At 37.7% G+C, this 12,900-nt stretch overlaps 1 protein-coding gene across 2 annotated transcripts in view; it reads left to right on the top strand.

The window, feature by feature from the left end:
• The window catches only part of LOC121430632 (ankyrin repeat domain-containing protein 29-like), a 33,322-nt gene that overhangs the window by 3,069 nt on the left and 17,353 nt on the right, over window positions 1-12,900 (top strand). For both annotated transcript variants that reach the window (XM_041627949.1, XM_041627948.1), the window contains exon 2: window positions 769-879. In XM_041627949.1, coding sequence (XP_041483883.1) covers window positions 769-879 — 111 coding nt within the window. The remainder of the gene's footprint in view (window positions 1-768; window positions 880-12,900) is intronic.

Raw genomic sequence — 12,900 nt, 5'->3', positions numbered from 1 at the left:
GGCGAATGCTTGCGATTGTAGGTCGTTACGGGATTTCAGATTTTGTCATGATTCCTGAAAATGTTGCCAAATGATACTCGTAAGATAAGTTCGCGAATCTAAATGTTGCTGCATTCGTAAGCATTTGCCGGTCAGTGAGACCCCCCCCCCCCCTATACAGCCGCACCTACTACCATGAAAATCTAAGTTGTAAGTGGCAGCTAAGCCCCACAGGATCGACAAATTGAAAAAAAAGTCACTCTTCATTAAACGCGCACCTAGTCCTATGTCCCTGGTCCTAGTGCTTTCATGGGTTTATTTCCAATTCATCTCATGCCAATTTGTCCAATTGCCAACTCGTCTCCTATCATTTGGTCTACCATCTGTTCGTCCACTAACCACATGGTATTCTTTCATTTAGTCTAATAATCAGTTGGTCAAATACCAATTTAGTCCATATACCATTTGGTCTAATTGGACTTGGTGTTTAATCGTGCAAAATGAGTGAAAACTAAATGGATATTAGGCCGACTGGTTATGAGACGAAATATATAGTCATAGACGAAATGATGATTGGACCAAGTGGCCAATGGACCAAATGGTTAGACGAAATGTTAATGGACGGAATGGCATTAGACGAAATGAAAGTAGACCATGTGGTGAGTGGACGAGTTGGCAGTAAACAAACTTTGGCAATTCACCCTGCAGGGCCGTTCACTGGCATAAACAGTTCGTTTTATTTTAATCAAAGTTTATCTATTTTAATCAAATTTATTCATTTGTTTACAGAAAGAGTCTATGACTGATCATCAACTCCATTTAGCAGCTCTGCAGGGGGATCTGAACAAACTACGGCTAATTCTGGACTCGGGCAAAGTTCACGTTGACTGCAAAGACAAGGTGAGAATCAAAGCTGATTCGCGTGAACACAACATGGACACAAGTGTGTTTTTTAAAGGGACCATCATATTTTTGGAATAGATTTCTGAATATATACACATTTGAAAGGGTTGGTCAAAGTAACCAATGTTTTGGTTAACATGCGTCCGACCGATAAAATTGTTTTGGTATCAAGAAAAACTCTGGTAGTCTCTAGCCAATACATATTTTAGCCATTTATATCAACTGGACACATACATATTGTAAAAAAAACATTGGTTATGTTGAGTAATCCCTTTCAAGGGTATAGGGAGCGTATAAAAATGTAAATCAACTGTGTTGAAATCCATGATTATCATGTTTTTCCTTCCAGAAATCTGCACAATGCCCTATGTGAACAAAGGGGAGGCACTGTATTGTAAAGACACCCTTGAATATATGAGTATAAATAGAAGACACTCTGAACAAACAAGCATTTTGACGTTGATATTGCAGCCTTTCCATTATTATAGTTGTTAATCTTTTCAATCAATAACAATGAAACTCATTTGTAAAATTGGTTCCATGTAATTAAAAGTTGTGAAATTGACTATTTAATTTGACCGATCTAATTTTCGATTAACGTTATTTTGATTCCGCTTTATATAAATCGCGTACAGAATCTAGCATTTGCCCCGCCAGAAAGGATCATGAACGCTCCGGCAGACGAATGCTCCTTTTTAAGCTTGTATCAACGTTCAAATAAATTGGTATTGTTGTACGTTCTCATGTACGTGGACATAAGCCACGAACTCAGTCTTAACCCTGGTAGAGTTCTTGTTAACGATAATGATAAAGTGATAATTGAGATTCCTGTGAAAAAAACGATACTTTGTTGCAAAGTGTAGTACTGAAGAAAAAAAAATGATTTTGGCTCGCAAAGAATCATAAATCAGAGCACAATTTTTTATCTTTCTATATAGGCCTACACCATTTTGATTAAGAATGGAACGGTATATATTTTTTTTCTAGTGAAAAATTCAACAATGAAAACATGCATGAGTTTATATTTCATGTGACTAACTCTGAATTTCCATGATACAGTGACCTTCACATATATATGTGTAATCACGGTATCCCAAGCAGGATATTGCAGACGCATTGGCTTGCATGACTGATTCACTCAGTCCACATCAGATTTAGATTACTAACTGTCCTGTCTTTGGGCAGGATGGCTGACGAGCATCGCCACAGTCTCTGATTCACACCGGAAATCAACCAAGGGTGGCCTTAATAGGAAACACCATACTGGCACTGCTGCATTTACATTTTAAATGCTGACTTACAAGCGGAAATTGAAACGGTATACCACAACTTACCCTGCTTATTACATTAATATTAGTATCATTTCTCATGCGATTTGCGCAGTATTACAAATACTGGTCTTCCTTATTGAGTAGCGAATTTGTCTGCTTCGCACTTGCCACCCACTTTCCTTCCTCAACATGTTTCATTCTGAATCCCTGTATGTGTGCCTCTATTGTTTTATCCATCGTCTTTCAACTTTGTATCTTGGATAATATTGCACTATTATGTCTTACCAGATACTCTGTGTTTTGGTTATAAATTTTAAGGGGATTGGCGATTTGGAATTCTTTTCTGACACATAAATTTCTTCCTATTGAACGCATATCATTGAAAAAATGTAACGCATAGTTTGTTTTATAAATCATTCATAAATATTTGATGTAAATATCTATCATAAATGATTCATGTGACTCGGACATCACTACGGAATTACAGTGGTTGCTATAGGTTGCTTCTGTTAATAACATTCCCTCAGCCTGTATTTCGAGGTTTTCCTTTACTTGATATTCATGGAAGTATTACCACATTCGGAAGATATTAGCCATGTATTCATGGTAATAATCTAACAATTTAATGAGGTTGCCTCAGTTCCAATCTTTTGAAATAAACTTTCTTTATTCACGGGCTGCAATGCATTTGCGCCCAGTAATACCGTGCCCACGATTGGGTAAAGAATAAGCAGATGGAAAGCGCAAGATAATTACATGGTCGGGTTCTTCCCAAATTCAATCACTGATTCCTTTTCCTTTTATCTCCATCGCCTCTAAATTTATCAAATTGAAACCTGTTAGTTGACCGCATTGCATATTAACCAGCTGCTATCTTTTTTTCTTCTACCATTTGAAATTTCACTGTTTCAGATAATGATTGGCGTACGTACGGGGGGGGGGGGCTAAAAAATGTGCTCGACAATTGAGGACCCCCCTCGTACATCACAAAGTCCCCTCATTATTTCGACTCATTACACTACAATCGATATTGCAATAATTGCATACCCATAGACTCAGTGATCATGGTGATTGTGTGCTGCAATTCTGGCCATACCATATCATGGGATGGCCTCCCATATTATAATCTACTCCTTTATAGGTAAAGTTCACCCGGGATCATCTGTGCTTTATTTAAAAAAAAAAAGAAAGAAACGGACAGAGGTTTGGACGACAGTCATTCACAGAAAAGTGATGTATGAATTTCTCAAGCTTTGATTCATATGAAGTCACACGAGAACAGCCCATCAATAAATTCCCTTTTTCTCAATGGTATATAGTGAGGGTTTTTGTTCGACAGAAGCATGTGTGCAATGGTTTTGGTCATGCGCTGAATGCATGTGGCGTCAATAAAAATGAACTCATGAAGCCATTGTTCTTTAGCGGATAATAAATAAGCATTCATAAACAAATACATCGATCAACCGCCTTTTAAGCTACATTGTATTTCTGAGATATCAAAACTTATACTCTTTTCTCGTTTTCACTTTCATATTTGTATGAGCGTAATATTTATCACAATAATGATGATGATATTAATAATAGTAGTGATAATAATGATAATACCAATAATAATGATAATCATAATATTATTTTGACATTAATGATATTCATAATTATGAAATTATCAATAATTATACCAACAGATTAATCTAAATTACCAATTTCACGGCCCTTCCGTCTATGACGGAAAGCTTAAGTCGCAGTCACATAAGCGAAAAACGACTCCAGTCCGATCAATATTACGTTACGTTTTTCAGTGACATGTTGGCCCCATTTGGAGCCGGTTTCATCGGTCTGACTGCGTCATTATATGATCGAATGGAAGCGATGTACACGCATGCCCTATGGACGTATAGGATTACCAGATGAACCGGTAAACAAGCGTGCATAATGATGACACTTCTTGTCACATTCTAACATCCGTGGGGACGCTTACGACAAAACACTTATAGAATGTATACGATTTTAGTAAGACCTGATAATATGAATGATACAGTTTTGTTTCCAAAAGAGAGAAAGCGGGAGGGATGGTGTGGGGATCAAGTCAAAGAAAGTGAGGAAAGGGAGATAGATACATGTAGATAGGTAGATAGATAGATAGATAGATAGATAGAGAGATACAGATAGAGAGATGAGATGTGTATTAGAGTATTAGAGGGAATTTAAAAGTAAGAAAAAAAAACGAGGTGACGAAAACGGGATTGTATGGGGGTCGGGTATGCTTGCCTGTTTTTTGCATTTAAAAAAGAGGATTCATAGAGAAAATATGTATATACATGTTAATATACATTTCATACCGGCGCATTTGATTTGTTTAAATTCAAAGATGACGCAATACAAATGCTGTTCATATACATCATCATGATTCTCTTGATCAACAGTGATGATGATGATATATTATTCATAGAAATATACTATATGCCAATATGGTAGTTATACCATTCTCCGTTTATCTGCGTCGCATCTCCCATCGCAGCTCGAAATTAAAGAGGCCCACATCGTTTGATATGCATATGTAGGAAATCCACAAGGGGAAAAAACTACTAGCAAACACCAATCCACCCACTCCCCAATCATTTCATCGCAGAGTGTTCTGATGTATATTTTTTTCATTTGGCAATGGGGCTACACTGTCTCCTGCCAATTTCCCTTCATGCGTGCCAATGACATCTGGATCACCATTTTCAACTTGTTCGCTAGTTTTCTGGGGCCGGCTTTGGGGGTTAAACCCAATTGATGGATACAAGAAGTACTAGTTTTACTTTCGGGGGGGGGGGATGGACACTTTCATTCTCATTGATTATTGTATGATATTTCATGTTTGTATATTTTGTAATTAAGGAAGAAAATGTTCCATTGTCATCCAATAATGTAGCTGTCATGTACTTGATCACCTGATACTACGGCCTGGAAACCGCTTTGCCTTTTTTCAAAATTTTGCTTTTAGAAATGTCATAAGAGAAGAACAATTAATGGGATTAGCAGTATTGTAATGCTTATTCATATTTCGCTCTTATGAGTGACAGGGATGAATGTTTTGCATTGTCGTTATTAGTGTCATGGTTATTTTCTTGCCATCTCTGCACCCCCCCCCCCTCCACTCGATCCACCCCCTTCCTTCTCACTTCCCTCCTTCCCAGACTTAGCTCTCTCTCTCATCTGCTTCTTCCCTTTGTTCTGTCTCAGCGTTATCGTTACTTGGCATCTTCTAGCATAGACGGGAAGATATTCCCTTTTCAAGACGGTAGTAGGCCATACTTCCGATTCCCTGCTGGATACTCATTCTACTATGACAAATCATGAGGTCAGGCGAGTAGACGCGGAGCAGTAGCACATTACCTTGTAAGCTACTCCTGCTCTCGGGTGTAGTTTAGTCCGCGTGGCGCGGGGGGGGGGGGTATGGTGCCAACCCGAGGTATTTTCGACATGATATCACCTTTATGGAAACACTGCAATGAATGGAGCTTGATCATGATAGCGGACTCATATCATAGCTTGATTTTGGAGAGTCAGCATTGTGCCTGTGAAAAAAATACTGAAAATGGGAACTAATGAAGGCACATGTCTCGGTTATTTACTTATTTATTTCTTCTTCTTTTTTGTTCTGTTCTAGCTTGCATTATCGTAATCAAGATGAATTGGGGAAATCCAGTCTTGCATTGGGAACACGAAATAGAAGTTGGTTGATTTTGATATTTGCACGATGTGTACGAATGCCTTGCTGTAAATTATCAATATTAACATCTTATATTTGATTCATCTGTACATTCGAAAGTAATAACAATGATTACTCTTTGCACTAAGCCTATATCAGATTTTATGTGCATTCACATGGCTAACACGGGAATATTAATATATTGCACATGCACCTTGTCGGCACTGCAAGTTTTTAAGAGGCACTTGGGTTTCAAAACAGGCAGATGAATATCAATCAAGTTGCCATATTGCGTTTCATTGGAAGGATGTGACCGTACGTTAAAACCCTATCAGAGTAATGGTTTCTACAGATCACCCCAAGATCAGACCATGCTCCCTCGAGGCTTGGCTCCCCCACGCTGCACGTGTTTCCACTATCCACTGAGCGTTCGCTCTATTCATTAACCGTCTTTAGTAGATAGTGACCGATTATACCCGCAAGCTTACAGGTAATTTGCAGCAGCCGCAGTGCATGTAATGATATGACCGATAACCGCTGCAGGCTAGATGCTCATTAATTTAGTGATACATTTTGTAAAGAGATACTTTCTAAAGATATGAAATGAGTAATGCCGCTGGTGTAGCCCCAACAACATCTAGAATATAGAATTTTTTTTTTACATCTATTGAAGCTATAATACCACGTTTTTATTAGGATGGAGGTTTGTAATCCTGATCCAATACGTTACAGTTCCCCCCCCCCCCCGTTGTAATATCAAGGACCTTTCATTTCTACGAAGGATGTTTCTGAAATCAATTGTCTAATAAAGACGGCATAAATTATTGGCAAGCACTGCAATCGTCTTATCCTACAGGCCTCCACCCCTTTTTCCCCCAACGACTGCCACCTTTTTTGTATTATGGACCCTTTTTAAGGAGAATATTCTCCATATTTCTCCCTTGTGTGGACAAGAAGTTAATGCATACAACTTTTGGTTGTTCAATTGCGTAAATAGGAGCAAATTTTTACATTTCATCAAGAGTCTTAAACAACTGCTATGATACAAATGAGGCACTTTTGTAAGAGAGAGAGAAAAAAAGAGGGTGCAGTGGCGGATCCAGAGGGGGGCGCCCCGGGCGCGCGCCCCCCCTATTTTCGCCGGATTTTTTTTTTTATGGTTATATTTACTGGATTGGTACAATGTAGTCAATTTCAAGGGCTAGATCTAGTCAAAACTATATTTTAACTTATGCTCATGGCCTTTGTGTTCGCACAAATGCACCTCTGTCATTCTGTATTGCAATATGTAAATTCCGGAATTCCAGGGCGCGCAAGTCGATTGGTTGGAAAGTTGCACCACTTGTAATCGGGAGTTGCAGTGCAGTGACCAGTGTGAAGATGTTGGATTGGATATCATTTTTTCCCGAAATTTTGTGTTTTTTGTAACATGCGTTTGTCCGTCTTTATGGCAAATACATGTAAATTGTAAGTAACAGATCGCGAGAGAAAGTGTCAACGATGCGAATGATAATGTCTATCCCCGAGATTATTCTTCACTCAAAGATGAAGCCCTATATCGGGCGCCACGTGCGCAGCATTATCATTCTGCCTTGGTCATGTACGTTTTCACTGAAATGTATAGGTCAGACATAATTATTTGTATTTAATGTAAACTAACTTTTACACTTTCTGGTAGATTCAGAGGCATATTATCCAGGGCGCCCCAACTAAGTTTCGCCGAAGCAATCATTCCAACGAATTATCAAGGAGCAAAATTGTATATTCTCAATCACCAGTCGACCCCACTCCGCGTTTGCTGTGTATAGACAGCTATATGTCAGCGTAAGGAGCGAAGATTTTATGTGACGGGGGGGGGGTGGGGGTTGGGGGAGAATAAAAATACTTTCGTGCTGGGGAAAAACGTCCCGAGGACACATTGTGTATTGTTAAAAAGTAGAAATTGTGACATTAACCCCCCCCCCCTTACCCCATTTTTAATGTTTGATAATCTATAGGTTTGCTGATTACAATATATCTTTTTAAAAAAATTGCCAGCAAAATCGAAAAAAAAATGGGAGGATACGGTATTAAATCTAAAGCGGGACATTCTCATAACATTCCTCCAATCGCGCTTACGTGATAATGCATTGTACGGCAAAACTTCCTTGAATTAATCATGCATGTCATAGAAATACATTTGGGTGTGATATTCGTTATTAAATTATTTACTGAAGTATTGCACCTACGAAAAACGTATATAATATTTTGTGGCTATGCCCACAGAACCTCGAGACTTGCACAGGCAGCAAACGGGATCTATATAGTGCAGAGCTTTAAAAGTATATCCCTTATATATTATAGTGTGAGTAATTAAATTCCACTATTTCGTCTGTTCTTCGTTTGTCTTGCATAAATAAACTTTCCATATTTTCATCTTAAAAAAATAAAAGTCATGATTGAGCTCAAACTTGGCAGGAATAGCTTTGCCCAACAGAAGGCAATCAATACAGTTTACAACATTTACTTTGTTGGTTGGAAAGCTAGTATACATTGATTCAACATGTAGAAAAAACATCAAATTGGAAGCTTATATGAATTCATGGTCTAAACAAGTTGTAATTTCATAAATGAAAAGCTTACAAAATGCCTTCTGAACTCTGTATACCGAAGACGAGCCTCGGTTTATTTTACATTTTCTGCCACTGATAGTTATAACTTATACAATTATGGACTGGATATCAAAGCTCCTTACATGTATTTTCTAGCATTTTATCATTGACCTTATTTAATTATTTGTGGTATAGTTTTAACAAGTGCTTCGTAAAAATTGATTATCTTATGTTAAAATAAATATAAATACAATTTCATTCTGGCTGGTCATAAGTTAAGATGGCAACGCGATGAGAGACTTTGAACGTAAACAATAAAAATGATGAGAATCCCTTAAGAAGCATTATATTACTTTGAGGTTGTGCAGAATGACTGGATTATTGAAGATGATTTGAAAATAATACGAGGGAAAATGTTGATTACCAGAAGATGATGTCGTTTTTTCTGTAGTTTGTAACAATTTACTGTGCATTTGGGGGAAAAAGAACCAAATTTTATGCATGTTGCCATACGACTAAACAATTCTCGTTTGAAACACACAATGTAAATACACAAATGACAATAAACAGAATGAATTATTCGGAACTTATCGATTACAAGTCTCAGTTTCGTATCATTTAAATTTGACGTTTCAATCACACGATGCAAGCAAGTGAAGAGCCTTTGCCAAATGTATGTTTTGAATGACCGCTTATACGGTGTGTGACTGGAAACCAGCTCCTAAATGAGTCAGTATGTGTCTTTTATTCATGAAGTTACAGTGATTTAAGTGTGCATTTATTCTAAGGGTGCTCTCAAAATACGACTTTTGGACATGATTTTTTGAAAAAGTCCTTGCCGTGGGAGGGGGGTATCCCCCCTCCCACACCCTCCCCCCGCTCGGTCGCTTCGCTCCCTCGCCGCTGGCGCCCCCCCCCCCTATTTCAAAATCCTGGATCCGCCCCTGGGGTGGACTGGGAAAAGGGGGGGGGGTAACTGTTCGAATGCAAATAAGTTTGTTTTCCCGGTGCAGATTCTCGCTTCCAGTGATTGTTTAATTTTCTTGGATTCTGCTTCGACCTACTCATTCTCGTTTGTTTAATTCCGTCCTACTCCCGTGGGCATTACCTTTCGCTCACGCGGTCAAGTATCTATGCAAATACGACTGATCGGACTGAATAAATACTATGATGATTGCACACCGGTGACACGAGATCGAAGGTATGTGGACAGTTTCTTGGTGCGGATCTTTTGGTACTTACAGTCGTGCGGATCCCAAGTCCTGTCCTTCAGCTTCTTTTATTCTTTTTCGTTTATCTGCCTTGGAGTGTTTCCCTCTTCCTGTCCTTCAGTTCGACTAATTAACGCAAAAATCTTTCCCGACACACGAACACGCGTATAGTTATACCTACCCCTCAAAACAAGCCCACACGCACACATACACAGCGCATCATGTGATATTAGGCCTACGTTAACCGACACGCGCTTTATATTGGCAATCCAAAAGGGAAGCAGTGTTAAAGTCGTGTTGCTTCTCTTCGTTTTATGTATGTATCTAAGTATGTATGTTTTTCTATCAGTCTTGGAAATGAAAGGAAAATTTTCGGTGAAAATTTCATTTTATACGATTTCGGCAAAGGGAAATAGACCTGGACATTCGTGTTCCCATGTATGATGTATTCGTTTGATGAAATGAATACATTATTTAGCAACAAATTATTTAAGTGATTTTTTTAATGTATCATGTATCTTAGAAATTAAACAGTAATTGATGACTTAAAATACTGCCGTGAAAAAGGAAGGAGCTATACCTAGATCAACATCGACAATTGCAATTGCCATGACAACGATTTCATTTATTGGACGACCACTCCTGGGGAGTGAAAAAAAATGTTTGTCTTGTCATCCCTCGTTAATTACCCTTCCTTCATCACCTCCGTGGGTGGCAAAGGACAACCTTCATTGATTGAACAAGAGGAGCACGTAACACAGGCCCATAGGTAGTCTGCTATTTGACAGGTCCTTTCTCGTAACATCATAATGATTTGATGTTATTGGAATGAATGTGGTCGTGGCCTTTCACACGAAATGAATAGTGCTGGATTGCATGGAATGCAGTGTACGTAATGAAAACAGAAAATAAAAGTTCATGTTTCATTGTGAAAGTCGGCAGGTTACAGAAATCATAGTTTCATTAGCATGAAACAAAATACCAAGAGAAGAAGAGAAAGGGAGATGGGGTGGGGTCGAGATAGTTTTTACCTTTAAATAGATATTAATTCAGGTCAATTTGGAAACGGGTGAAAAAAAGAACACAACAGAACACTAATTTGTGCAAGTCTTCCTTGACACCCAATACATATCATCCTATAAATATAGCATTTCCCAGCCTGAAGTCTAGAATCTTCACGGATGCCACCAAAGCGAAGTCAGGAAATCGTCTTATGTGGAATTGACCGAATAAAATTCTTGGCAAATGCCATGGATAATAGAATTGTCTATACTCTTCTGAATGGGGATAGGTTATATCTCTCTCCTTTCCTCTATATCAATATTTCTCCCCACACCTTCACCTCCCTTTTATCAATTTTTTTTATTACATCTCTCTCCCTTTTTCTCCTACTTACTTTACCTTTCATGCCTCTCCACCTTTTCCCTTTCTTTATCTCGTTTTTTTACATGTTTATCTGTACTACATCTCATGTTTTATTTCGATTTTCACCTAATCCAAGGATATTCCACCCATTTACTATATTGTATCCTTTGACATATTTGACTTCTTGTCTATTCTGTTTACTCTACTCTCATTTTCAAAATGATGAACTTGAACAATTCATACATGTACCCCCAATTTATTTATGACTTTACGTAGTGTTGAAACTATTTCAACAAGTAAAGTGGAAGAATCGACAGAACGTATTCCTCATGAAAGAGAAGACTTGCTTCGATTTCTGTCTGTGTCACTGAATTAAAAAAACAGGGGAATAGATACACTGTTAAAAATATATCCTTAAAATAAAAGAAGTTCCTGCAGCAGAGTCTCAAGAACACCTGTAATCTTACCAGATTGCATAATCTTACATTATATCATATAAAATTACAGGAAAATTGGTATTTGGTGTATGGAGCCTTACAAAAATAAAACACAATTTCCCCCTTTTTAAACAGACCTGTTCTGTTCAATTGTAGAAAGATTCCTGTCTTATGAATTTACAGAATGATTCTGTTATTGCTTTGTGCAAAATCTTGCTTTTTCTGTAAAATCAGGGTTTTTTAACAGTGTAGTGATTATTGGTTTGCTTGGGAAGCGGCTGGGGAGAGGTAAAGTTGTCCCTGGTAAAGGAAACACCATTCACTTTATTATCATTATTTCCATCATGAACATACAAAGTTATGTACCTGTTAATCGGGGGCGTTTGTTAAATCATCAATAAGGACAGGGAAGTAGTCTTGGCTTCTCAAATGTAATACTCAAAGTCTCAAATTTATTTGTTTGCTATTATAGAAGCGAAAACGGTCCATCAAGTAAGCAGTGAACAGAAAATAAAATTGATGACAGGAGTCATGTGCCACACCCTAACATCACGTATTAGGCATGTTAGGTGTAACGTAGCGAAAATAAGCGCTAATATCAACAATCATTACGTATAGACTTCCCTTTACGGCAATAGTAGCAAGGCGTGAAGGTAGACAGCATTTTGTCACGGCCGGAAATAAGATCTAGAGTAGATGTGAAATACTCGCATGTTGTGGAAAATAAGGCTGCGTGACAAAATGCGGTTATCAAAAGAAACCCGATAATATTCGAATCATTTTTTAAAGTTTTGCTAAGAAGAATTTATGAACACAATGATTTTTCATGAATTTAAGTTAATAGATGTATGTAAAATAGAGTATGCAGGCAACATTTTTGTTGAATTATTATTGGGGTTGTATCATTTGAAATGAAATTAGCAAGAATAATATTAACGTCATCAATGTGATTACGAAAACATGACTTGTCGTTGATACAATGTCACATAGAATATTTGTAATTTGATCATGTTATTGTATTTATATCCACAAAGGCAATGCTGTGGTTGTTGGTTTTCATTTAGATTTTTTTTAACAACGAATCTTTCAAACGCCACGGTTCCGTTCGCTTATTTTTTGAACGGAATAACAATATTTTTTTTTACATTGTATGTATGATTTTTGTAGTAAATAAAAAGAAAATGAAACTCCTGATGCCATTTCAGTGGCGCCTAGCAGCAATTTAAGTGATAGCTGTCCAATTACGGATAAAGTGTTTCTGGGCCATTCTGTTCGATTCCTTTCAATAACTCCAGATTTATCAAATCCGGCAAAATGGAAGATGAAATGAGAGCTAAAAGGACAATGAATAAATTTGGGAAGGGGAAAACTAGTGGTCGAAGACCATACCATTTAGAAGATCGTATTAATTATAATATCGTAATCGTAAACAACCATTTATTGTCA

This window comes from Lytechinus variegatus, chromosome 17, assembly GCF_018143015.1.
Source record: "Lytechinus variegatus isolate NC3 chromosome 17, Lvar_3.0, whole genome shotgun sequence".
Classification (NCBI taxonomy): Eukaryota; Metazoa; Echinodermata; class Echinoidea; order Temnopleuroida; family Toxopneustidae; genus Lytechinus; species Lytechinus variegatus.
This window is presented reverse-complemented; position numbering and strand designations above follow the sequence as displayed.